This window comes from Phalacrocorax aristotelis, chromosome 8 (genome assembly GCF_949628215.1).
Source record: "Phalacrocorax aristotelis chromosome 8, bGulAri2.1, whole genome shotgun sequence".
Classification (NCBI taxonomy): domain Eukaryota; kingdom Metazoa; phylum Chordata; class Aves; order Suliformes; family Phalacrocoracidae; genus Phalacrocorax; species Phalacrocorax aristotelis.
The window spans coordinates 46,139,273-46,164,123 of record NC_134283.1 but is presented as its reverse complement, the minus strand read 5'-3'; the positions used below and the strand labels follow the sequence as shown (position 1 = coordinate 46,164,123).

At 53.1% G+C, this 24,851-nt stretch overlaps 1 protein-coding gene across 2 annotated transcripts in view; it reads left to right on the top strand.

Moving 5' to 3' along the window:
- The window catches only part of PPP2R2B (protein phosphatase 2 regulatory subunit Bbeta), a 108,203-nt gene that overhangs the window by 54,578 nt on the left and 28,774 nt on the right, over window positions 1-24,851 (top strand). For both annotated transcript variants that reach the window (XM_075103045.1, XM_075103046.1), the window contains exon 2: window positions 24,166-24,263. In XM_075103045.1, coding sequence (XP_074959146.1) covers window positions 24,166-24,263 — 98 coding nt within the window. The remainder of the gene's footprint in view (window positions 1-24,165; window positions 24,264-24,851) is intronic.

Below are 24,851 nucleotides of genomic sequence, written 5' to 3'. Positions count from 1 at the left end.
TGATACGGCAGCTTTCTGCTGAAGATTTCATAGGTTTTCAAGGTCAGAAGGGACCGCTTTGCCTGTTCGCTCTGACCTCTGGCGAGACGCGGCTCTGCTCAAGCCCCATCCATGCGATGGGGTCATTGTGCTGCCTGTCAGGGCGCTTGGGACTGAAGGGGGGGCTTTGATGGTTTTTTAATTTTTTCAGATTAACGTTTTCTCAGCCCTTTGGTGCTCAATAAGTTTGGCAGAGAGAAACCAAGGAGACTTTCCCGAACTCTTTTTCTCTGTGTTTGCATAAACACATTAATAAACTAATTGACCAAATCCTTGCTGGCTGGCAGGAGCATTAAGCTTGCTATGGGTAGCTGACTTGAACCATATGGTTTGGTCCCAAGGCTTCTTTGGGTTTTTAGAAGAGATTCAAAAAGCGCCTATTTGCATCATCTTGAAACATTGACATTCCAAGCACAAATAGTTTTGCATAATTTATTACTTTCGCTGTAGCTTTGCTCATACTCGTAAGTTCAACTTCAAAGTACTGCGTCCTCACTCGTAATTATTTATGTGCAGCAAAACAAAACAACATTAAGTGCCACCCAAGCATTGCTCTGTTTCATTTGATGGAGAAACTCAAAAGTTCTTTCATAGTCATAAAATTCCTCATTCATTTATTAAGAGCCGAAGTCAGAATAAAAATTCCCTTTCCAGCAGCCACTAACATTTGTCACCCCTGGAACTTTGACCGAACAAGATCAAGTGCTTATGGAAAGCAAATACGTGTGACCTGGATGATGGCAGGTACTCGTCATCAGCTGTTTAATTTGGACAATTAAGGTATATTTGTCAGCTCTACTTTCATTCAGAGTGAGATCTACTTGCCAGTGTTCACACACTGCCTCAGTGCAGCAATATTTCAGCTGCAAACCATGTCAGGGGGTGTTCAGATATGACAAGGCTATTATTTGCTTCCCCCATCTATTTGCAGTTCAGCGCTGGAAAGGTACAATTCACCTCGAGAGACTCATAGCTAAAAGGGTCAGCTTTTGCCTTGCCTTGTATTTGGGAGACTGCTCTGGGATCCTCGTTGATCCTGCAAAGACAAAGCTGCTGCTGTGCGTGTTGGGTGGTGGGCAGCGATGACGGGCTCCCACTGTGCGGGAGAAGCTGTGCTGGCGGCGGAATTGGGAGTGGCCCACTGAGCAAGCGGTGGGGTAGTAGAGAGATTGCCCTGGTATCTCTGCAGCAAATCTTATTATATCTAAAATCAGAACTGTAGGCAAAACGTGGAAAAATGCCCAGTAAGCAGAGTGCTAAGGATGCTCTGAAAGTGGGACTTCACCAACCCTGCTTTACTTGAGAAATCGGGTTTGCCAGTTGTTAGGTTCCTCTCATCATGATCTTGGGCTTCGTGCTGATCGATTCTGCCCTAGCTAATGTACTACCATGGAGAGCAATGGGGACTTGCTCTCATGATCTGCATCCCTCCCATCGTTATGCGGATACTAATGAAGGGTACTACGGAGACATCAACCATTACGATAGACAGGGTCTGAATAAATCAGCGTGCATGGATCATTGAGCATCTTTGTTGTAAAACAAATGGCCTGTGGTCAGTTAATCATACAAAGAAACATCTCCCAGAACTCGTGGCATTATTCGTAAGTCCTAAATCCTCTTCCAGTTTCATAAACAGAACATCTGTTAAAATATGGAGAAATTACAGTCTGGAATGGTTGTTGGAAATGTGGCTGCTGCAGATTGCGGGGGAGAAGGAACGAGAGACTTTGTTTTTCGCAAAAGGCTCGTCTCTCCACCGTTTGAACTGTCCTTCTCTCTTTAGCTTGCAGGTCTCCTTATGCTGAGTCTGCCTTTCTTGCCATGCCCACATAGCCCTGCTCGGGTGCCACAGGAGCCCTTGGGCCCTGCAGAGCCCTCGCAGCTGGGGCAGGTCCGTGCTTGCTCAGGCACCCCGGCCATGGGCAGCGCGGGCCCTGGGCTGCTTTCCCAGGGTGCCGTTGAGCACAGCTGATGGCCGCGTGACCTTGGGTGGGATGTCGCTCTGCCAGCACCGCAGCTGATGGAGCGGGCTGCCTGCCACCGCGGCGTGAACGAGGGCTGGCAGCGGCCCAGGGCCCCGCGTGGTCCGCTACGTCTTGGCATTGCCCCTTCTGTGTAAACGTGGCGGTCTCGGTTCAGATGAACCATCTTTGTTTCCCGCCCTTGTTTCTCCCCCACTGGAAGGGAAATAAGTGTGCTGGAAGGTCACCTGCTCTGACAGTAACTCCCAAAAGCCTGTCTGCCCTCTGCTTAAGTGCTGTCCCCACTCCTCCTGGGGCAAACGTGGGGCGAGCAGGAGCGGCTGCTGCTGGTGGGGCAGTGGGAGCCACTTTCCCCCAGCACTCTGCACCCAGTGGCTGCAGAGACCCCGCTCCCCAGGGCTGGGGGCTGCCGGTGGGTTCTGACCGGCCATAAGCCTTGTGCAAACCCCTTCCCTCCCCCTGCCCTTTCCGGACTAGAGGTGGGAGCCCCAGTTTGTGCCTGGGAGGCTCTCGCCCGTGGCGAGCTGTGGAGTGCCAGCGGCCGCGCGGCGCCGGCACCCGCGTGCTCTCCCACCGCTGGGTGCGGGTGGGCAGGGGTGCGCGGGGAGAGGTGGGCGCCTGGCAGGAGGGCAGGCAGCCCAGCTGGAAAGGTGGGGCAAATCAGGCAGTGAAGGAGTGAATTTGCGTGTGGAAGCAGCCTAAAAGGGATCGGAGAGGGTGAAAGCCAATTAGCAGATCAAAGGCAGAGAAAACAAGCCCCAAAGGAAGGGTTTGGTAAAGCAGAGCGCTCTGGAGTGGATTAAAAATCGGTGTTAATAAACCAGGGCTGGACTGGTCAGCCACAAAGTGGAAAAGGAAAAGAAGATGCTTGAGGGTGACTGGAGAGCTTCCTCATCCCAAGCCCCCTGGTCTCTGCAGTCCGTGCCCAGCCGCGCCGGCGGCAGCACCCAGGGGTGCCCAGTGCCGAGGGCTCGCCCCCCCCTGGCTGCAGTGCGCAAGCCGTAGCCCTCCCACCCTTCCAGAAAGGAGCCGCTTGGGGGTGGTGCTCCCTCTGCTTCCTGCACCACAGCTTTTCACACCCTTAAAATTAAGCGACGGGTTGGAGGCTCTCCACCGCCTGGCCTGCTGGAAGGGCGATGCTGGGCAGTGGGGAGTGCCGGTGGGGGTGCCGGCAGAGCAGGGGGGGCTCCAGCTTTCCCAGAGGGCCTCCTGGGTTTCATGGTGTTTTGTGGACCAACTTGCACAGAATACACAGAATCGTATAGGTTGGAAAAGACCTTTAAGATCATTGAGTCCAACTGTAAACCTAACGCTGCCTGTCACCACTAAACCATGTCCTCAAGCACCACATCCGAACGTCTTTTAATTACCTCCAGGGACGGTGACTCCCCCACCTCTCTGGGCGGCCTGCGCCAGTGCTTGACAACGATTTTGGTGAAGACATGGTCCCTAATCTCCAACCTAAACCTCCCCTGGCGCAGCTTGAGGCCGTTCCCTCTCGTCCTGTCACTGGTGACTTGGGAGCAGAGACCGACCCCCCCCTCACTCCAGCCCCTCTCAGGCAGCTGCAGAGAGCGAGAAGGGCTCCCCTCAGCCCCCTCTTCTCCAGGCTAAACCCCCCCAGCTCCCCAGCCGTCCCCCAGCACACTTGTGCTCCAGACCCTGCCCCACCTTCCGTTTGTGAGCTCGCAGCTCTGCGGCCCAGGGTGTCAGGCGGCTCTCCCCCCTGCCCATGGGTGTGCCAGAAGCGCTCCCAGGGGCTGACAGGCCATTAATTACTAGCAGCAATTAACCCGCAGGGAAAGCCTGGGCAGTCAGCGTCACAGTCCGTTTTGCTGTTGCAAAAACAAGGAGCTGCGCGGTAGAGGAAGCAGGCCCTCCGACACAGGCTGGTTTGGCACAGCCCTTAAACACTGCCTCGTTAACTGGCAGAACGTGCACACCTTTTTTGGTACAAGGTCACAGATTCACTGTGTTTTCACCTAGATTTACCCAATTCTACTTTAAACCGCTTTGAAGCAGCTCCAGCCATGTAAAACTGAGTGCTCTGGGCCGCGTTACAGCCTCGCTCCAAAGGAGAGGCTGCCTTTCCTTCCATAGCAGCTTTCTGCTTCGTCCTTGGCCCTGAAAATCAGTTGCTTCTGTTGAAGGCCTTGAATTGATGTCTGTTGTTTTTCCATCATGATTTAAAAAAAACCCAACAACTAACTGTGGCCGTCCCAGTTTACGGTTTGTGTTTCAAGAAAGTGGCTCTTATGTCTTGCCAGCCCTCAGCACGTTCACTTGTTAAATTATGCATATGCTAATGAAGTGTGAAAATCAGCCAAATAACAACTCTCTGTAATCGCTTAATGTCCCCAGAGCATTGTGGCTTTTTTATTATTATTATTTTATGATTTGTGACCCATTCTGAGTCACGTTTCTGCAGGGCGTTCTTCCAACAACTGAGGTTAATTAGTATTTTCACTTTTTCGCCTTCTGAAAGAAGCCCAAACATGTGCTCACAACCCACAGCGCAGTTTGCGTTTTCTGTTTTGAATTAAGTAATCCCCAGATTTTCATTAGAGTAGTAAGCAGCTTCCCAGAACAATTGCTAAAATCCACATCATTACCCTCTGCTTGCACCTGGGCAGATCGGAAGGGACCGCGTCAGCCGTTGGGTGTCCTGCGGTCGCTTTTGCTGTGATGGCCGTTTTGGGGGAGTGATGCTGCTCCTGTTCCCCCCCCCCCCGACAGTGTCCCCTGTCCCTGGGATGAAGCACTGTCTCGCCCTGCATGCAGACAGCCGCAGCAGCAGCATGCTGATCTGCCCAGAGTGTTGCTCCAGAATATTAAAACGTGTTCATTCCCCAGCTCTCTTGTTCCTGCCACAGTGGAAGCCTCCAAAAACAATTACGCCTGATGCAGGCTGTACCAGACAGGCCTCAAACCAGTGTGAGGAGGATGTTGCACTGACAGCATGTCATCTGTCACTAGAAACTTCCTGGCATGAGCTGATGTTGAATGCCATGTTTGGACACTGCATCATCTCACCCAAGGTGGGTGTGTGCGAGCTTTCATGGTACCGATCCCTCTTTGTATCAGAGCTTGTCCCAAACTCAATAACATCACAGGGCACCACCAGACTTGAAAAGGCTTGACTGGGCTGGCAGCGATGCTTGGAGTCACCGGAGGTGGGTGACGCAGCGGTGTTTGGGTGGGGAGCTCTGAACTAAAGCTGGCTGTGACTCAGACTTAAAGGAGGGTTTAAAACTGTTCTACGTGCTATATGGCCTTACTCGAAAAATGTAATTCCCTTGTCATTGAACCTCAGCAGGCAGCAGTGTGAGGAGGGGGAAGCCCAGAGTCTTGCCTTCGGATAGGCATTGGGCAGGCCCCGGATGGTGTATAAAAGCAGTGTTGCCTAACATCTGGTAACATCTGATAACATGCTTTCTCGTTGACAAGACGGGGAGGAATAGAGGTGGGGTACCTAGTTCTTATCTCACAGAGGTGTGGTGATGATTAATATTTGCAAAGCCTTGAAATAATTTCTAGAAGATGGTCTATAAGAGAACATACTGTTTATCACTGCAGGTTTTCAGTGGAAATAGTTAGATTAGACGTATAATTACGTCTGTTTGGATGTTGACCATGGGTACTTGAGACACACTCGATAACCCTTCTCCTGCTGGACCAGAGCCATTTTTCACGCTCACCCCGCTCCTCTCGTGTTGGTAACTGGCTTATGTTCAAGACCGTTACGCTCGTGGTGCCACGCCGTTCACCTGTGGTATGCATGCTGTGGAGTCACGCTCTTCACCACTATCCGGAGCTTTGTTCAAACAAAGTGTGGACAATAGAAGAAATATAGTTCTCCACCTTCTTTTGTGCTGAGGCCCTAACTCTTGGGAAATTACATAGTTGTTAAAAAGAAAAAAAGACATACATAAAGCCCAATGTTTTCAATTGCGGTGCTGTGAAAGACTTCAAATCAGGTGATTTTGCCTTGCAGCCTGTGCCATAAATCAGAGATTGGTGTGAGCCCGTGACTGGCGAAGGTCTGAAAAGTCCCTGAGCCGTAGGTCACCATGGGGCACAGCAAGGGATGTACTTGTAATGGGCTCTGGCTTCCCTGGAAATTATTAATTAAATCTTATCTTCTGCTTGCGTGGACACCACTGGTGTGACCCTGCAAACCTGGGCAGCCCATCGGGCAGCAGTAACCGGGGCTAACCCAGCGGGGAGCCGCTGTGATCTGCCCCGACGCTGGGCCGAGGCAGTGGTGGGCAAGGGCGGGGTGGTGGGCGAGGTGGGGGTGGTGGGAGAGATGCTCTCCACGGGGAAGAGGCACCCAGCAGCACCTCCAGCCCTCGCCCCACGTGGCAGCCCATAAATGGTGGAGGAGGGGGGTTTCTGCCATGTACTGGGGTCCCCACAGAGCGATGCGGGAGGGAGTCAGCCAAGAGTCAGGAGGCCCCCCATGCCTGGTGTGGGGCTGAGATGTGACGTTTGGGGACATTTCCCCCATCTCCTGGCTGGTGCCGGCACCCCCATCCCACCCGTTCTGCTCCTGCAGGCCACCATGTCCCTCTGCCGAGGCGACGCTCTTGGTGGTTCACTGGGCCAGCGTTTCCTGCACTGGCTTCAGCCGTCCTCGGCCTTGGCTGGAGCTGTCGGCTCCGGTTCTTGCCTGTGACGGCCGTGCCCCCAGCCCAGCGCCTCGTCCGTGGCCGCCTGGGAGCCGCCGTGCTCCTGGCGCAGGAGCCAAGGGCCCCTGTTCCCCATGGACCCATGTGGCAAGACCGGGCAGGCAATCTGTTTAAGCAGAATTGCTCATAGTTTGATAGAAAATTGTTGGACCCGAGAATGGGATGTTTTAGTCAAAGCACATTGGTGTTGCTGTTTGATTGCATGTGCATCTTCTGAAATAGCAGTCGCCGCGTCTAGACGAGCGATAGCTTTCTGCCACGTCTTGGCCCTTCTGTGTTGCAGGATCATTTTCTGTGTGGCTCTGCATTTGTTGCTAGTTTTATAATAAGCAAATCAGTTTGCTATGCCCTCTAATTAATTTTGCTGTGTTACTACATTAATGATAAAACCTCACTAGGAACAACCAGGTTCAGCTGCGACTCTGGTTCCCGCACTGTGGCGGACGAACAATGTCAAGATTATCTCAGTCTAACAATTTTGTCCAAAATATTTTGCAGTAATACTGCCTCAGGAAGCACTATGTTTAGCTTCAGTGATACAGCCCCAACACCAGAAACAGCTCCCAGCAAAGACCTTTAATTCCCTGTCAGAATCAACTTAATTAAATCCCATCTGACTGGGAGAGGGTTTTCATTTGACCTAATGAATGTCCATGCTTCCATTTGGAAGCGTATTACATCCCAGAGTTCATTCCCTGATAACAAGCAAGGTTTGCCTGTTTCCACTGAAGATAGATGAAAATAAATCCAAATAAATTGTCCTTCCAAGAGGACAAAATCCTTGGCAGAATGATTAATTAAAAATGAAGAGCAAGGGGACTGTAGTTGAATTTGCCGGCGTGCCAGGCACGGCTATGTGGCTGCCCCGGGCTGGTGGTAGACCAGTGGGCTGGGGTGCTGGCGTGGCAAGATGCCTTCCAGCCTGCTTACTCTGCGTGGAGGAGCTGGTCTGAACTGGTCACCTGGAGAATGGACACGAGCCTGTTCGTGCTGGGACACCTCAAATGCACATCGAGCCAGTGGGTCGGTTGGGTGCCTTGGAGACGGTCTCGTGGGATAGGAGCTCGGCCACCGAGGGTGGTGGGCGTTCAGGGCCCCGTGCAGGGGTGACACCGTTCGCACAGCACCTACCCTGACCAACACCCTGAGGTAAGTTCTTGTAATGCACAGCTGCAGAAAATGACGGGAACTTTCTGAGCGCTCCAGACTGCTCCAGAGGATCTTTACTCTTTCAGCTCTCTGAAATCCTGGTCGTTTGCACACTTAACTCATAGTAAAAATTAACAGACCGGTTTGTGCTAATGAAAAGGCTTTGCTGGAGAGTGATCAGCAGGTGTCTCGTCTTGTATTATTGGAGGGTCCGTCGGTGTTCTGCTCTATATATTTCTTGGAGATGATGCTGATGATTAGCAGCCTAGCTAGGATCCAACTGTAGAGATCTTTAAGCTTAAAGGTACTTGTTCTCCCATGTTAAAGATTAATTTTTGTTATCACAACCGAGCAGATCCTAAAAATAGCATGACCATGACCTCTCCATTTCAGATACAGATTGAGTAGTATTTATCACTCAGGGAAATAAGCAAGGTTATTTCATTTTTGGGCAGCCAGGAGGAGGTACTCCAGTGGTGTATTAGACCCTTATCCAAGTCAGGAGAAGAGCAGTACAACCAGGTGTGTATGTGAAATTCCTGATCAGTTTCAAAAATAAATACCTGTTATTTACACTTACAGTTTATAAACCAAGTATTTTTTCACTCTCTCTTACATAGCAGCAAGAGTCAGAATGCTTTCTTGCTCAGACAGATCACGGGCCATCTCCAGGGCGAAGGCAGCGCATACGCTTGAGTGCTCTCTGCTCCCCAGGCGGCGTGGCTTCGGGTTTTGCCGTGTGGTGCTGTGGCCGGGGAGCACCACGAAGGCAGGTTCCTCATTCGGACGGCTGCTGCCTGCTTCGCACTGAAATTGGGCAGGGCTCTGCAGAGGCTGGTGCCTGTTACATTTTCTGAACCATTGCATCGAATGATGCTGAATGCTGCTAGGTACAGAAACATACATACACAACCTGCGAACTGATACCAGCAAAACCCGCAAGGTTCAAAAGATAGGCTCGTTTATAGCTATAACCTCCTCCTTCAGCTGCTGCACAAATTACTTTTAAGCAATTCATTTCAGTGGCTCAGAACATCACTGAATGAACCTAACACTAAATTGAAAGAAAGAAAGTTTAATTAAAATACTGAATGGAAAATGTCTTGAGACAAGCTCTTCCAGGGGCAGACTGAAAGTGATGGCGCAGACCTCCAGCTTCTGTAGGAAGAAGTGTTAAAGTAGGCAGAAAATCTAGTTCATGGTGAGTTTTAAACCGAGCAGACAAAACGTGTGGTGGACTGGCCCTGTGCAAGGGCTTTTCCTGGGTTAACGAGGGTTTTTGCACTGCGTGGTGAGGGGTTTGTGTCCCCAGGCGAGGAGCAGGTATCGTCCTTGAGCCCTGTGCAGTGGCAGAGCCTGAGCAGCCCAACGGACACCTGACACGGGTGCTGTGCCCTCGCGTGTCTTTGGGAACAGGGTGCGTCCTGGAGGGAGGACCCCGAGGAGCACCGGCCCCCAAAGGCACCGGGAGGGCGATGGTGGGTGCCGACGGGCCACGCTGCCTCCTGGAGATGGACCATGGGCTGGAGGATGAGCGCAAGGACCTGCAGGCGATCAGACTTGACTGGGAGCGGTGCAGGAGAAATGCTCTTAGCTCTTGGTGGCCGATGTAAAATTGAAATGCTCCGTTTGCTTGGGCATGGGGTGGCTCCGATGGAGTAGGTACAGCCCCGTGCTTCGGCGCCGCATCGCCCGGCACTGCTGTGCTGCAGCTGCTTCAGCCCAACAGGAAAGAAATCCTTTTGTGATGCCTTCCTACTTGATACAGCCCCAGATGTTGGATTAAGCCATCTTTAGCTGATTAAATTCAAATCTATGCAACAAATGCCAGGGACTGTCTGTACATAGCTTTAGCATGTTTGCTTTCCCCTAAATATAGAATTGGGATATTAAGCATATTCTTTCAAATATCAGCACTCTCTGAAGGCTGTGGCTTCCATGTGTGCTTTCCTTAAAGGTAGATTATGGCTGAGAAGGCTCAGCTGCTCCGTCCAGAAGGTGTTTATCTTCCACCGGCTGCATTCCCTGTTAGACACACCGGGCCCACCCGTGTCTCACCACTGGCCCACCGGTGTTTCTCCCTCTGCTCTGCCTCCCCGGCTGCCCCACGTGCCGGCAGCCCAAGAGACGCTCCTGGCTTTGGGTGCCTTTATGAAAACCCTTCAGTGGGTCCACCCCATTTACACAAGGCACCCCCTTGCAATAGACTATCCTATTCCTGTTTTGTTTGCTGTATTGGATTTCTAAAGCATATTCTAAGCTGTGTCACCCTCATTACGGCTTTTCAGCTTTAGGGAGAGAGTATCCTGGGACCGTACTTGACGTGGGCCGCGAGGGCTGCAATCGCCAGTTTGTAGGTGAAGTGCTGCTGAAAAGCAAGCGTGTGTGTCTGGCCGGCGGTGGTATTTAGGTGAGGAGGTGTCTGATCCCAGGAGCTTCAGAGGAGGTGAAAGTGCAGCATTTCATGTCAGAGCCGGAGATAAAGTGAACAGTTGTGATGTCCATGCTGTGAGGGCCTAACCTGGGGGTCTCGAGGTCTGAAACGTGCCTGTGCACCCTGTTCCGGCAGACTTCGAGGGGAGCTGCGGGCAGGCAGAGCCCTTGGCTGGCAGGGGAGGACCCCATGAGAACCCTCCTGTGAGCTGCCCCGCTCCTGGCTGCGGGCTCTCGACCTCAGGAGGAAACTGTAAAGGAGGTGAAAACAAAAAAATTCTCTGATGAGGGAAATTCTGAGCTGAGTAGCCCAGACGGTGGGTATGGCTTAGGGGATTCAGGCGGCTCCGTCCGTCGTCCGTGCCCGGTTTGCCGACTGGCAAAACTGTTACTGTGAGTCTGCATGATTGTAAAGTACTTTGTGATCCTTCATGGCGTAAGTCCCCATCAGTGGTGCTCGTTGTTGAACGCTCGGTATCGGCGTCCTGTTAGAGGCTCCACTTGCAGGAGGAGTTCTCCGTAGCGGTTGCTGTGTGTCGGCACTGCCTGCGTCCAGCTTGGGACCTTGGTCCAGGGGCACCAAACTGGAATAACGAGGCAGAGAACGACGTCAGTGCAAGATGATAACAAATTTTGGTCATAAGCTGGAAGCAGCTGCTATGTATGAGAGGAAAGCTTGATGCTTCCAAATTTTACTTGCTTAGCTGACATTTGGGTACTTCTAATTAAAATTTAAAAAAAAAAATCAATAGGTTTTGCTGAGAAGCTAACAGATGGCTTCAGCAAGATGACCAGAAAGACAGAACGCATGGCACACTGAGCGCTTTGGCAAAACATCCATCTTGGTGTCTGCACGCCGACTCTTCTGCTGTAATAATAATTTAACAGTGCTATACATGTATTAGGGTTTCCTGGGTTTGCAAGGCAACGTCTTGAGAACACACGTATGTACCGATGGTCGGAGCGGGTTGCTGTAGTGGTCAGCACAATGTTGATCTTGCGAGAAAAGCTGTCTTTGTATGCCTGCTGAGGATAAGGGTATCTTAAATACAGAGAGCTAGCAGTATTGTTAATACCTGTGAATCTGTGTTTTCCTGTGTCAGCGGTTTGGGTTTCAGCAACCAGTGATGTCACTGGAAACACAGGTTTTCAGAAGCTCTTTGGAAACCAGACCACCTTCTGGGCTGCTTATTCCTTTATGCCCATGAATGATAAGTGGCCAGACGGTCTTGTGGCAGACCTGGTAGAGAGCCCAAGGTTCGCAGAAATCCTTAGGGTTTTTACAGGGGTTAGCGTGGTGGTGAAGTGGAGGGCTTGATCAATACTCATGTGCTTTTTACAAAGTCCAGTTGATTTTAAGAGTATATCTGTGCAGGCAGATTTGGATTTTCTAGTACTGTTCCTAAGCCCAAATCAGCCCTATAGAGAGGGTTTTCTTCTGGTGTGCCTCTAAGTCTCTTGGCAAAAGGATGGCAACACAAATTCCGCAGCGAGGCAAGGCACGGAGCACAGTCGGATGAGTCGTCTGGGGATGCCTGTGGCAGCACGATCCTGCTCAGCAGCGCACCGCAGGCAGCCGGCACAGCGCCCAGCCGGGAGCGCAGCGGCCGGGGTCTGCGGGAGGTGCTGGCGCTGGGGAGCGGTGGTGGGGGCGGACAAACCGCCGTCAGAGCGTGTCACTTGCCCGACGCTGGTCCTCTGATCCCCTTCAACAGTAGAAAGGTTGGCATGTAATGGAAGGCTGTACTTATGCATGCATGCAAGAGGAACAATGTGGAAAAGAACAGTAAAGAAGAGAAAAAAGCTAATGCAGGAAGTGATGGATTTTAGTAATTGCACAATTCATGATAGGTTCTGTTTGCTTGGGAATTGCCGCGCTCTGTAGAGCATGTTTTGTCATTACCTTAAGCATACTTACAGGGCGTCTCTCCTGCCACGGTGAAGATTATTAAGGTGGCATCTTTAAATATTTTCCATCATGCATAGAGCTGTGTGCACGTTTGCATTCCACGAGTGGGCAGTGCAACCTCCTCCCCTCCTTCTGCGTGTGATAACTTCGTACCTCGGAGGAGGAAGGTGCCAGCCTGGCGCCAGGCGGGCAGGCCCCAGAGACGGCTCTGGCTATTTCCAGGTGCCAGGAGAGGCCGCAGGCACTCGCGTGGGGCACGGCCCATCCTGCTGCTCGGCTGGGGGCTCTTCGTGGGGGTGAGAGCCGTCCCCGCAGCCGAGGCTGCCATCCTGGCCAGGGAGCACCCACTCAGCTGGTGGAGGGCTGATACAGGTCTCCTGTGAAGCGAGGTGCTCTGGGACACAACGAAACAGCTGTTAATTTTCCTCTCGAAGTGAGAAGGATTATTTGCGCTGGTAGAGAGATTCTCTGGGTCCCACGCTAATTGTCTTGATTAACATCCTGTTCCACCATCACACGTATAATGTATAACAGCTCTATAAGGTTTTCATAGCCTGACCAATTAAAAATTGTCATTAATCCAAAGCTAACAGGTTGCGCATCTCAATGCCGAAAGAGGAGCTTTCTGTTGCACGTGCAAATCCACGACTGGTGGGAGTTCGCAGTGCACACACAGGCGTTTTGGGGCTCCTGGGCTGCTGCTCCACGGGCGCTGCCAGGGACGGGGGAGCTGGGGCCGCCTCACTGAAACCCTGTAGCTTTTCCCCCTGCTCTGTTAACCTCCTCATCTGCTACCAGCGAGCGTGTCTGCTTAATGAAGGGACTTGCGTCTGGCCAGGAGAAGGGGGATGCAAGAGCCCAGCGCAGGAGGTTTCACTGTGTACGCCAGCCTTTGCCTCACTGCTTTCAGCCCTCGGCCTCTGGCTTTTCTACGTCTTGCCCACAGCTACCATCTAAAACCGCCAGCATTTTCTGAAGCAAGCTTCTCTGCCCCGAGAGCAATGACTACTGCACGCCCTGCGGGACACGGCCTGTGGTGCTGCAGCGCGATGCCACAGTCTGCTCCGGTGCAGCACCAAAGCTGCCGGCAGCCCCGCGGCGGCCGGAGGGCCACGTCCTTCCCTGCAGGATGGGTTTTCCCTGGACTTCTTATGATCTGGCTGTTCCTGCCCAGAGCACGGGCGGTCTTTCCCACCCTTGCGGCACATGGGTGTCCCAGTACGGGTAGGAGGTTTGGCCCAGCCTGTCACACAGACTGATCCCCCTGCACCTCTCCCTTTCACCTCCTCTCTTCCTTCTCCACTGTGCTCCGTGCCTGTCCCTCCACGCTGGGAGGGCAAGGGACAGCTGAGCCCCAGGGCGTAGCTTCATCTTCCAGACGTAGCTCTTCCCGTGCGTCTCGGAGTCATCTGTTACTGCAAGGCAGAAGGTGAATTTGCCACTCCCGGGTGTGGGGTGACGGCCACGCTGCGTGGCCAGGCGGGAGGGGCCAGAGCCTTGCATCTCCTGCGTCTCACGTTCGGTAGGGGGGACGAGAGCAAGCGTGTTTCTGCTCCGTGCTGGGAGAGGTCCTGGCGCTCCCCTGAGACGGAGGCTCCAGCCCTTTGCTTCGACCCGTGTGACTGTGGTAGTCAGCTGCCACGGGACCCTCTGAAGTCGAGATGTGTCAGGGTGAGAAAGAAATGTCTCTGTCAGGTGCTGTGCTAAGTTTCGGTTCTGAATGAAAGCTGCTGTTGGCTTTTTTTTCTAGTTTATTATTCCACCTCTGTTAATGAACCAACCCGTTGCATTTTGAAGCTGCGTGGTTTCTGCTGATTGCATTCAGCTCCGGAGGAGTGTTCAGTCACGGCTGCCACTTGACAGGGACCGAGTGCTGCCCTGCACACCCGGGCACCTGGGACTGCGAGAGCTGCCGCTCTCTGTGCACCTTCACGTTAAACACTTCCATGGCATTATTTCCTCCGGAACTCTCATTTCCAGCAGTTACAGTGAATTAAACCTTGCGAGGATGGTGGGAGAGAAGTAAATCCACGTTCTTCCATCTAGGCACTCTGAAAGAGGCGCTGCAGTGGGGGATGCTGCAGAGATGCGCTGGGAGCTACCAGATGGAAGTTTCTTTCATCTAGGTTGGTAGCACTAAATTATTCTTTGCTGTAACAAGGGCAGAGAAATTTTGAATGTGCCAGTATTTTTAGCACTTAAATCTAGGAGAGTTATTCCATTTTGGGGAAGAGTAGCAGCTGCTGCTAGCTCTGCAGCATCGCGTTGTCGCGACGAGAAGCCGTACCCAGGCGGCAGAGCTCAGCAGCGTGTCCAGCCCTCCCTGAAGCTGCCGGGAGGTCTGACTCTGAGCTGTGACTCCAGCCTGACCCCTGCAGAAAGCAGGGCTCGCCGTGGGGCAGAGGAGGGGGCCTGGGCTTTCCCCAGGGTTTGGAGGTGCTCAGGCGTGGTATTTTTCCGCAAGGCCCTGGCCCGTCTGGGACAGGGGGGTTGGGCAGGCGTGGGTGCCATGCTGTGCTGCGCTGTGCTCCGCGGTGCTGGCAAGCAGTGGTGTTTCAGGGCGTTTTGCTGATGATACCAGCTCCTTACTGGGCTTAATGCAGTGGAATTGATTTCTGTTTGCCAGGCTATCATTCACCTCAGCAGGGAAAAATCAATGCAGATCAATCACATGTGATTTTGCATGCCATTAGATCCCAGTTTAACCTCTGCTGTCCCCTTCCTGCCCGCTCCCCCCCACTGTGGACCACACAGTTTGGGGAGGATTGATGGCCCAGGCTCAGCCCTGCGTGACCTTGCAAATTCCGCTTTGCCTGGCCTGGCGGGACTCGGGCGGTGCTTCCCTGTCCCCTTCCAGCTCCGAGGCCTTGCCCGGGCTTTCCTCTGCAGCCCTTCCTTTCTGTAGCTGAGGGGCCCTGAAATCCTCTTTGTTTTGGTTCCTTGCTAGCCCTTGCTCACAGGCAGGGAAGAAAGTTGCATTCGGGTCTTTGGGTGAGCTTTTTGCTCTGCCTGCTGGCATGGAGACTGGGACCTCTGGTGCTGCTGTGGGCTGCCGGCTGCGCTGGGGTACACGGCGCTGGGTCCCGCTCCTGCAGCTGGTGCTGCCGGTGCTGCTCTTGCAGCTGCTGGGGGGGTCTGCTTCATTTCATGGGAAGTGTTTCCAAGGTGCCCCGGTCATCCCCAGAAAAGGTGAACCTGTAGAGCTTCAAAGTCCCTCAAGTGGCCAGGACGACTCCTCAGCTGCCTTCTGATGCAGAGGTCCCTGCTGTGTGCGGATCGGGAGGGGTTGGCCCCAGAAGCATTCTCCACTTGTTGGCTGGTCAGTGCCCACGGCAGAAAGGCACGGTTGGCCTGTTTGCATTTGGAACTGGTGTTTGGCTGGTTGGTTGGTTTGGGGTTGGTTGGGGGCTTTTTGTTTTGTGAATCTGAACTTACAAAAGTGAGAGCAGGTCATGGTTCCTTTTAAAACGCCTTGCAGTGTTCAGGCCTGAACGTTGCTATTTTCACAACTCTCCGTCAAAACTCTGCAAGTCTGCATTTAAAGCTCCAACATGCAGCATGAATTCCTTGTTGCTGACAGCACGTGTGTTTCAGAGTTATTAAAAATACCCCTTCTATCTCTTCTTTTTTTTGAGAGGCAGACAGAAAGGGAAACCAAAGGGATCTCTTCTAAACAGTGACATGCAAAGAGTCTCACAATTTCCTGAGCAAGATAAGACCCACAGGCTGTCACTGAGGTTCGGAGCCAGGAGTCCTCCTCGGGAGGCTGAGGACTGTGCTGTATTATTCAGTGGAAACTCGAAGTTTTGCGTCCTCCTTGAAACCCCTTTCTGAGCTCGGGGTCCACCTCCTGCCACGCGGCGGTGGGGTGCGGAGATGGTGCTTTGCCCGCACCAAGACTCCCGCAGAGGGCCCGTGGGTGGGCTCGTGGTCTGGCTCTCCCATTACTAGACGTGTCTTTCATCTCCCCGCCTAAGACCTTCAGTTTTTCATCACCACCTTGTGCTTTCTTCATCCACCTTAATGGTTTCAGATGTAGATTCTTTTCTCCAGTTAACAGCATCCCGTTTGCTTTCTCCGTCACAGCTGAGCAGCAGGCTGGGCAGGGGCCTCACCGTGCCACAGCTCCTTACGCTCCTGGTCGGGGGCAGCGTCCCCTTCTGCTCAGCAAATCCCCCTCTGCCCTCGCTCTGTGCCAGGGACTGACTTGGGGACGGGGGGAGAGACATGTTTGAGGTGAGTTATTATCCCACACTTATAAGCATTAAACTGGATTTGACAACTCATAGCTTGGGATTTGAACGATCTAAATCCTTCTTCATTTGACAGCCTGGTTTGCTGTTATTTATGGCCCTTCCCAATTTATTATCATCTGCTGAGTTGGAGGCTTTGTGTGCGGTGCCATCTACCAAGTGATTTATACAAATAATAAAAAGAATGGGGCATCTGGAGCCGAGCTGCGGTCAGGAGTCCCCTCCGCAGCCTTGCGGGGCACATGGCGCCAGTGCCTGGCCACAGGGCTGAGCAGGCAGGAGCACGCCAGCGAGCTGGGGACAGTCTGGTGTAGTTGAGAGGTCAAGGAGCTACCTAAGAAAGGCAGATCTCCACCCTTGAGGAATTAGGGAAGGAGTTGGCCTGATGGTGTCATCTGCACAACTCCTGGGCTTGGCCGTGGATGCTGGGCCATGGGTCTGCCCAAAGAGACCCGTCCCACTGGGAAAGCAGCCAGAGGGGAAGGAGGTGCAGGAAAAAGTGACAAGGATCAGGTCCTTGTTGCTCTTCCTTCTGGGCTCCCAGCTTTTGCAGATTGCCCTCAGTTAGGGAAGAAGTGCAGGTCTCGGGGACCGTCAGGTCTGAGGTCGGGAGCAGAGCTGTAAGGGCTGAAGTGTTCCCCACTGCTCTGCCCAGGTGTCAGGGCTGAGGGGAGCCTCTCGGTCACGCTGAGATGGGGCTTGCCCCAAGAAAAGCTGATGCCTTCATCCTGGGGAAGGGCTGGTATTGTGTCTTCAGTAGGTACGTAAAAAAGTAGAGAGAGATAAGAGAGCAAAGCTCTGCGCGGCTGGAAGGAGCCGGATTGCCAGGGCTGGTTTAGAGACAAATCCCTTCTGGGTCACCCGAGTGTCCCTGTGGGATGGCTCACGGCTGTGGCCACTTCCAAGGAGTGGGGAGGCAGGGGTCAATTGTTTGGAACTGCAGCTGGTCAAAATCTGAGGGTTTTGTGGTATGATTGTCAATGTCTTGGCAGGAACAAAGGCAGTGCCAAAAATGGTGGAAAATATCGCAGGTTTATTTTCTACCTTTTTCTCTCCTGATTTTTATTGCTACACAATGCTTTTCTCATGCATCTTCCATGAGTGTGAATAGTCTTATCCTCTTGACTTCAGTCAGACTCCGCCAGCTTCGTGTCTGTCCAAAAAAGCAGCAGCAAGTACACCTGCTTGTCACTTGTTTTGGGGAGTGAAAACCTGGGGTCGGTTTATGCACGAAGGGCTGAGTAACGGTGACCAAGCACCAGGACTTGGAGAACACATCAGCTCTCCAGTACCGGTACCTGGGCGAATGTGCCCGCCATGCGAGACACTTGGAGGAACAGAGGAGCTTTAGGGTGAAACCATACATAATAGCGTGTTAGCTCTGGGTCTTGTTGGGTTAGAAATTGTGAATTTTGCAGCTGTACGACTAACTCATTTGTGTACCTCAGACACAAAGTTGGCTGTTTGTGATCTTCCACAGTAGCCAATTCATCATGATGATGCTTAACAGTAATGTTCTCCCTGCCTCTGAGGGGTTTTCTCTGGGGCTCACAGGGAGCGAAGCTTTGCAGAAATATTTGTGCATATGTCACGGTCCTGCCCCACAGATGGAGGAGATGGTGCGCAGGAGGGCTGCGTGACTCTCGAGGGTGCAGAAGGCATGGGAGCAGAGGCAACCAGGGAAGACGCTGTCATGCAGTGACTCACACGTCCCCTGCTTTAAGGTGACAGCGTTCCGGCACACCTTCTGGTGTTAGCCTGAGGCCAGTGCCAGTGACGCGCTGCAAGCACTCGAAATGAGCCTCTGCCGACATCCCTCCCGGCATGGGCAGCGGAGCTGGTCTGGGCAGCAGCTCGGTCCCACGGGCAGCGCACAGGAGTGCCCGTGCTCCACACCGGGCAGCACCCCGCAGCGGGCACCCACCAGCCTGCCCGGCCACATCACCCAGTGCATTCTGCCAGTCATAAGCACAGTGCAAGCACATTTCTGAAAAGTTAATTAAAAATTGTGGGTCATCCAGTAAAGCTCTGGGTGTGAAAGGTTGCTGTAATGCATGTGCCTCAGCTGCAAAGGGTACTCTTACCTGCAGATGGGTTCTTCCCTGGCTTTCTCTACTTTGAACCTTTTCCTGGCTTGCTGTGCAGTGAAAGCAATGCAGAGCACTCCTTCACAGCCCTTTTAGCCCATTGGATCGGTCCTGCAGTACAATCCAGCAACGTGCAGCGGGCCTGGACCTCACAGCTGGGCCGTGGGCGTCATCCTGCGCGAGTCGGGGGCGCGCGCTCCTGGCGCTTGTAGTGGGACGCGTGTGGTGTCCCCATGGCCTCCCTGTAGGGACAGGCGGCGTCAGGGCCCTCCTGCGTGGAGCTGCTGCTGATGCTGGGGCAGGCGAGATGCTCCAGGAGCGGAGACGAGGTGCCGGGGATGTGCCGGGAGCGAGGATGGGGCACCCAGGCCCCTGCATTAGGGTGGGCAGGAGGAGAGGGGCGGCAGCATGAGCGGCTCCCTGCTCCAGATCAGGCTGCTCGGGGGATGCAGGTCTCGGCACTGGCTGCAGCTCACCTGGTTTTGTCTTCTTTATTTTTAATAACAGATTAGCTTTCCCATTCCTTGCAGGGAGCACGCCTTCCCTCCCCACCACGAGAGGGGGAGGGGGTTCTGTGTGTGTTTTATAAATTTCCTATTTTTCTGATAAAACTGTATTGCTACAGCGGAAATCAAATCCTGTCTTCGATATTTTTAGCATGAAAGCGTGAAGGAACACTGATGCTGAGGGAAGGGAGGATGGGTGGGTGCTGGTGGAGGGGAGGGTCTCCATGGAAACTGTTTTCTTTAAATTCCCGCATTCGGGGCACTGAGCATGTAGGAGGTGGTGAAGGAAATGAAAAAGCAAAAAAAGAGAGAAGCTTTTTTTCCTTTCTGTTGTCACAAAACTGCTGTAGGAACCTTAGGAGAAACAGGCATAAATTATTGATCATTTCAGTGTGAATACATGTGAATTTTAATTAATAATCACCCTGTTGTGTCTCTCAAGTGCGGTGGGTGGGGATGTGCAGGCAGCAGCCCGTGACCGACCAGCCTGTGCTGGAGGGGCCCAAGTTTGTCAAGAGACATCTTTGAAAAGGGTCTGATGCCGCACTGTGCTCCTGAATTGGAACCTCCTCCATTTTACCCCTCGGGATGTTTTCCTGCGCAATGCCAGACTGTTGTTACTACCCAGAGACGCTGGGGAGAAGAGCCAGAGCCCAGCCCACGGGTGCTTGGGGTGATGCTCCTGTCGACAGCGGTGGGGCTTGGGTTGGGTTGTACCTTTATGCTCACAAGAGGCTTTTTTAATCGTTAGGGTTTTTTTAAGGTACAAAAGTGTGTTGTTAGCCAGGCTCTGTTATTACCCTGTCTGAAATCCTGATGGTGGGCATGAGCAAACGGTCGGTCCAGGAGGTCCGGGAGGTTTGTGGGCCCTCATCCCCCTTCCCTGCAGGCGCAGAATAAACAGGCGATGGGGCCAGGTTGGCTGGAGGATCCTCGTGGTGCCCGCCCTGGTGTTTTAGAGCTCTGCTGACAAGGTGATGCATTAGGTAGCAGGCACCATCTGAAAAATGTCTCACTGCAGCACAGAAAGTTATTTTTAATTCATTGAAAAGTGAATGACCTAAACCCAGCGGCTGGCGATGTAGAAGATTAAATAGTGCAAAACACATATATTTTCAGCCGAGTAATTTTAGAAGGAAAAAATACCGCCTAGTGTGAGGTGCACGTTAACACGGCCTGGCCACGGCCTCTGCAGTCCCTCGGCTGCTGCTGCGGGTTCTGTGCCAAGCCCATCCCCGGCACATTCTCCGCATGACAGCCCTGCTGATGCCCGGCTCGTCTGAGGACATCGCAGGGATGTTCACTGGGGTGGAGGTCACCTGCTACACGAATGGAAAACTCTGCTTGAACTGGGGCTTAGCTCAAGCTGCTGAGCCAGATTTGGTTCCAAACACAAAGTTTCTCAGTGCTTGAGCATGTTTGATGTTGGCTGTGGTGTCTGTGTGCAGCTGTGGATGCAATTACCTGCGAGAATGGGAGACGGCTTTTGGCTTAACTTCTCAGGGATATGTTTTTTCTTACATTTGTTAGACCCAACGTCCTTCCCTTCAAATTGCAAGTTGTTTTCTGAGTCTGCAGGATCCTCAAATGCTGTGGCAAGTCGGGCAGGTTCGCAGTAGCATGGGTGGGATTTGCCCTGACGAGGTATTCTTTGCCAGCCTTTAACAGATGTTTAAAAATACCTGTCTCGCCCTTTGGGAGGCATTCGCTGACTAGAGTAACTGTCGGAAAGAGAACTGTCAGGTGAATGTTTTGTTCGCTGACGTTTTGCTAATTTAATTTCTGAGGTTCTAGCGTCAGTGCAGGCTCTTTGCAAAGGTTTCCCTCATGCAAGAGACTTCACGGGTCCTTTCTGTTCTGGCCCATCAGTCGAGCAAATCCAAGGTTAAAGAACTGCACGGGTACAGGAGAGATTTGTTTTTCATAGTGGATCCTTGTTTCACAGCAGCATCAAAAATGTGTCTGTACTGTGGGAGCAGGTTGTTGATCTCCCTTTCTGTTCTGCCAAACCTAAGTAACCTGGCTGCGTATTACGGCTGAGTTCAGGAGCTGTGCGGGAGGGAAGCACTGTGCGCACCGCGTAGGGAAGTCACGGGCGCACGAGGCCGTGCCTGGTTGCCTCCAGTCCAGGTTGGATGCGAAATAGTGATCTAGAGATCAGAGGCTGTGCATCGTGTTATCTGGCGCATTAATGGATTATAAACCTATTGGCAGAGAGGCAGTCTGTTGAAGGGGGTTCTAAAGAGCGTGCAAGAACAGCAGAAGCAACCAAGAAGAATGTATAGATGACGTTGTCTAAGGAAAACCAGAAAAAAACCCTGAAAACCTTCTATGACCTGTTTTCCCAGTTGCTAAATGGGAACGATATTTAACCAATAGTTCAAACCCAGGCAAGAGAGGAAGAACACGTGATCTGAAGAAGTTCAAGATCCATGCAGTGACTTTAACCCCAAAAGAATGAAATCCCTAACAGATGCTGCCTGTGCCCAGCGCTGCAGTCGGCTCTGCCGCAGTTAGCCTGGCTCTTTGTTGCTTTTCAGCCTTTTTATTAATGTTAGTAGCAGACGGTTAAAACCTTTCTGGCAGGTTCTGCTGATCACAGAGGCTGTCCGAGGCAGGAGGGCTCCATGCAAGGAAATAAAGTGCTTCGCCTTAGAGCCTTTCAGCTCAGTGCCAGCCAGTCCAGCCCCTGGCACGCACACGCCTTTCCGCTGGCTCAGCAGGACCGGGGTGTTATCCTTGGCCTCGTGGGTTTTGCTTCCGCAGCGCCATCTCCGTCTGCAGACAGATTGTCTCCCTAAATCTATTCACAGCAACCAAGTGTTGTAAATGAATTAAGATGAACGTCGGAATGCATTTGCACGTCACTACAAATGTGCTTCGTGCTGGAGAGCTGGGACAATACGGGTAGGATGCACCAATATTAACAGGAGCAGCCTGGAGTTCAACACTCACCTGCCTGCAGCCATCTGGATTTTCACAGCTCAGCAGACGCGGTGGGCTCCTTGCACGCTACTGGGGACAGAGAAGATCCAGAGAGTAAGCGGGGAAGTCCCCTTGAAGACATGGAGCAGTGGGCAGCATGTATAAGTTGGGGATGGTCTTGTGTCCCCAGTTTCTCTGTGCTGGAGGGCTGGTTCCCCGTTGGCACGGCTCAGAAGACACAAGCCACCGACATGGGCAGCAGAAGAGGCAAAGCCTGTGTGAACTGAGGCTCGGCAGCCGTCTGTGTAATTGGGGGGTGTGCCTGAGGTCGGGGTGCTGCTGCAGGCGGGCTGAGGGCAGCGGTGCACCGGTGAGCAGCGGGCTGTGCCGGTGTGCGCCGGTGAGCAGCAGTGTGCGCCGGTGAGTGCCCCGCACCGCTGCAACCGGGTGGCTGTCCAGGCACTGCCTGCTGCTGTTCTGTGGCTGTTCTGAGTCCCAAACCCGGCTGGGGTCACTCGCTCAGCTGAGACACCGTCCTGGGGTGGAGGTGTGTTGTTTCGGGGGGCCCGTGGCTATGGAAGGGCCTCTGAGATTCCTCATCTGGGAGATGCTGTGGCGTGGGGTGGGTGCTATCTCGGCTGATGTCCTGGAAGACAGACCATCAGAAGAGTTCCCAGCAGCTGTGCAAGTCTCTGTCAGCCTCTGAATTTGGGTTGACGGCCTTTTCTTCCCTGTCTTTTCTAATCTGCTGTGGTAACTTTCTAGTGTGTATCTGAGCGGGATAAAAATCATAGGGAAGAGAAGAGATAATTCAGGTTATGTGGTTCAATGCTTTCTCTGCTGGCACATGACAGAACTGATACACAAGAGGAATCACCCCGGTGCTCACAGGGCTCCGTGGGTGCCATTGCCCACAGTCCGGGCAGTGCCGGTGTTTGCAGCCACAGCCGTCAAGGGCTCTGCCCCTTCCCAGAGCTGTGGAGGCTGCAGCCGTGGGCTGCACAGCCCTGTTAGTACTGGTGGACTGGAGAAATGAGAGGGAAAAGCAATGCAAATCTTGTCATCCATCTTGGCAGGAGCAAGCTGTCTGTTATCGTAGCTAAGTACCGTTCATTGCAAAATCAATCTTGCACCCAGCACTGGGTCTTGGAGGCTGCGCTTGTTCTTCCCCCTTCCCCAGTTTTGTGCTGGTGGAGAGCTGTACTCCAGGCAGTGGATGAACACCAGTTGGGCAGTAATTGCCATGGAATTAACCTCTGACATTCTTCTAAAAATAGACCCAATAAATCCAATCATTAGCAGCTCTCCTGCTTGCTTTGCCTCAAGGGTGAACACTGCAGATTAAAGTGTTTACAAGTTACAGGTCCGTGAGCATTTCCTCGGTTCTCCCCGTTACTGCACCCGAGCATCTGCCGGGTGACGGCACTTTGGTTTGTGGGGAGGGAGAGCAGTGCGAGCACGGTGGCTTTCAGAGCGACGGAGGGCTGAAAAGCGTCGCTTCAATTTACCTTAATAGACAGTGGAAGATTCAGCAACGGGCAGAGGAAGCTGGCACAGTTGTTGCGGTCACCCACGCTTCTCTGCCTGCTTAGGGTTGGGCACAGAATACCAAGGTGTTTTCATCCGTGTGCTCCCTCTCTTCCAAGGGTGAAGGCAGGCCACCTCCCCAAGCGTTGGAGGGGAGCGAGGAAGCAGAAGAGCTGCGTGGGAGCGAAGCCTGCCCCTTGCACGGGCGCCGTTGGCGAGGACAGCCGGGGCGCTGGGCGGCACTGAGCCCTCCCTGGTCCCAGGAATCGATCGCACCACCCTAAATGGTGCGGGTGGCTCCCCAGGGTGCCAGGGAGCGTGCCGTGCCGTGCCGCGCCGCGCCGCGCCGCCCAGCTCCGCGCCCCCGCTGCTGGCAGCAGGGCACAGGCACAGCGCAGAGATGGAAATACCCCTGAATTCGGCCACTGGGGCACAGGCTGGGGTCAAGGGGGCAGGAGTGCTGTGCGGGTCTTGCTTCACAACAGCAAAGCTCCAAAATGCTATGGCCATTATTATGATAGACAATAGAAAAATGGAGATCTATGGAGATCCCACAGGGGATGAAGTGCTGACAAGGTGTGTAGCTGGGAATGGAGCTTTCTAGATGCCTGTGAAAGCCAGTCTGTGGTTACTTAAATTGTCTTTGTCGTCTTCTTTCCAGCTGACATCATCTCTACAGTAGAATTCAACCACACCGGAGAATTACTAGCAACAGGGGACAAGGGGGGCCGTGTTGTAATATTTCAACGTGAGCAGGAGGTAAGTGCCAGTGAATGCAACATGCTCATTTCATCCTTTTAAGAGAAGCTTCCTGCTGTTTCCTAATCCGTATGTGTCACTCCCAACCTCAGGTCTCTCCTGGCAGACTCCAAACTGAAAAGCGACTATTAGCATAAGCAGGACCAGATTTCATCCTGTAAAACACCCTCTGAACCCACATTGCTTTTCCCGCATCCTTTTGCGCTGGTCGCAGCTCTCTGCAGCCAGGCGTAACTTGGATCAGGTGGGCACGTTCGAGCGTGCCACGGGTGTTTGTCTCACAGCTAACGCCACCCCCAAAAACCCTCTCGCACCGCCAAAACATCTGGAAAGCATAGATGGATGAAACACTCAAGTTTCCCTTCCGAGACACTTTGCCCCAGGACATTTAAGCAAACTCTTTTTGAGGCTGCAGTCTGCCCAGCCTTTTGCAGGAGCCTTTGGCACGGGCGCCCGCGCTGGCGTGCACGGAGCCAGCCTGGCCGGGGGAGCTGTGCGGGCCCCCGCCGCCGGGAGCTTCCCCGCCACTCCCGAAGCCGTCCTGGTTAGCTGGCCTGGCATGGCGCGCGCGGCATCGCACGGTCTGAG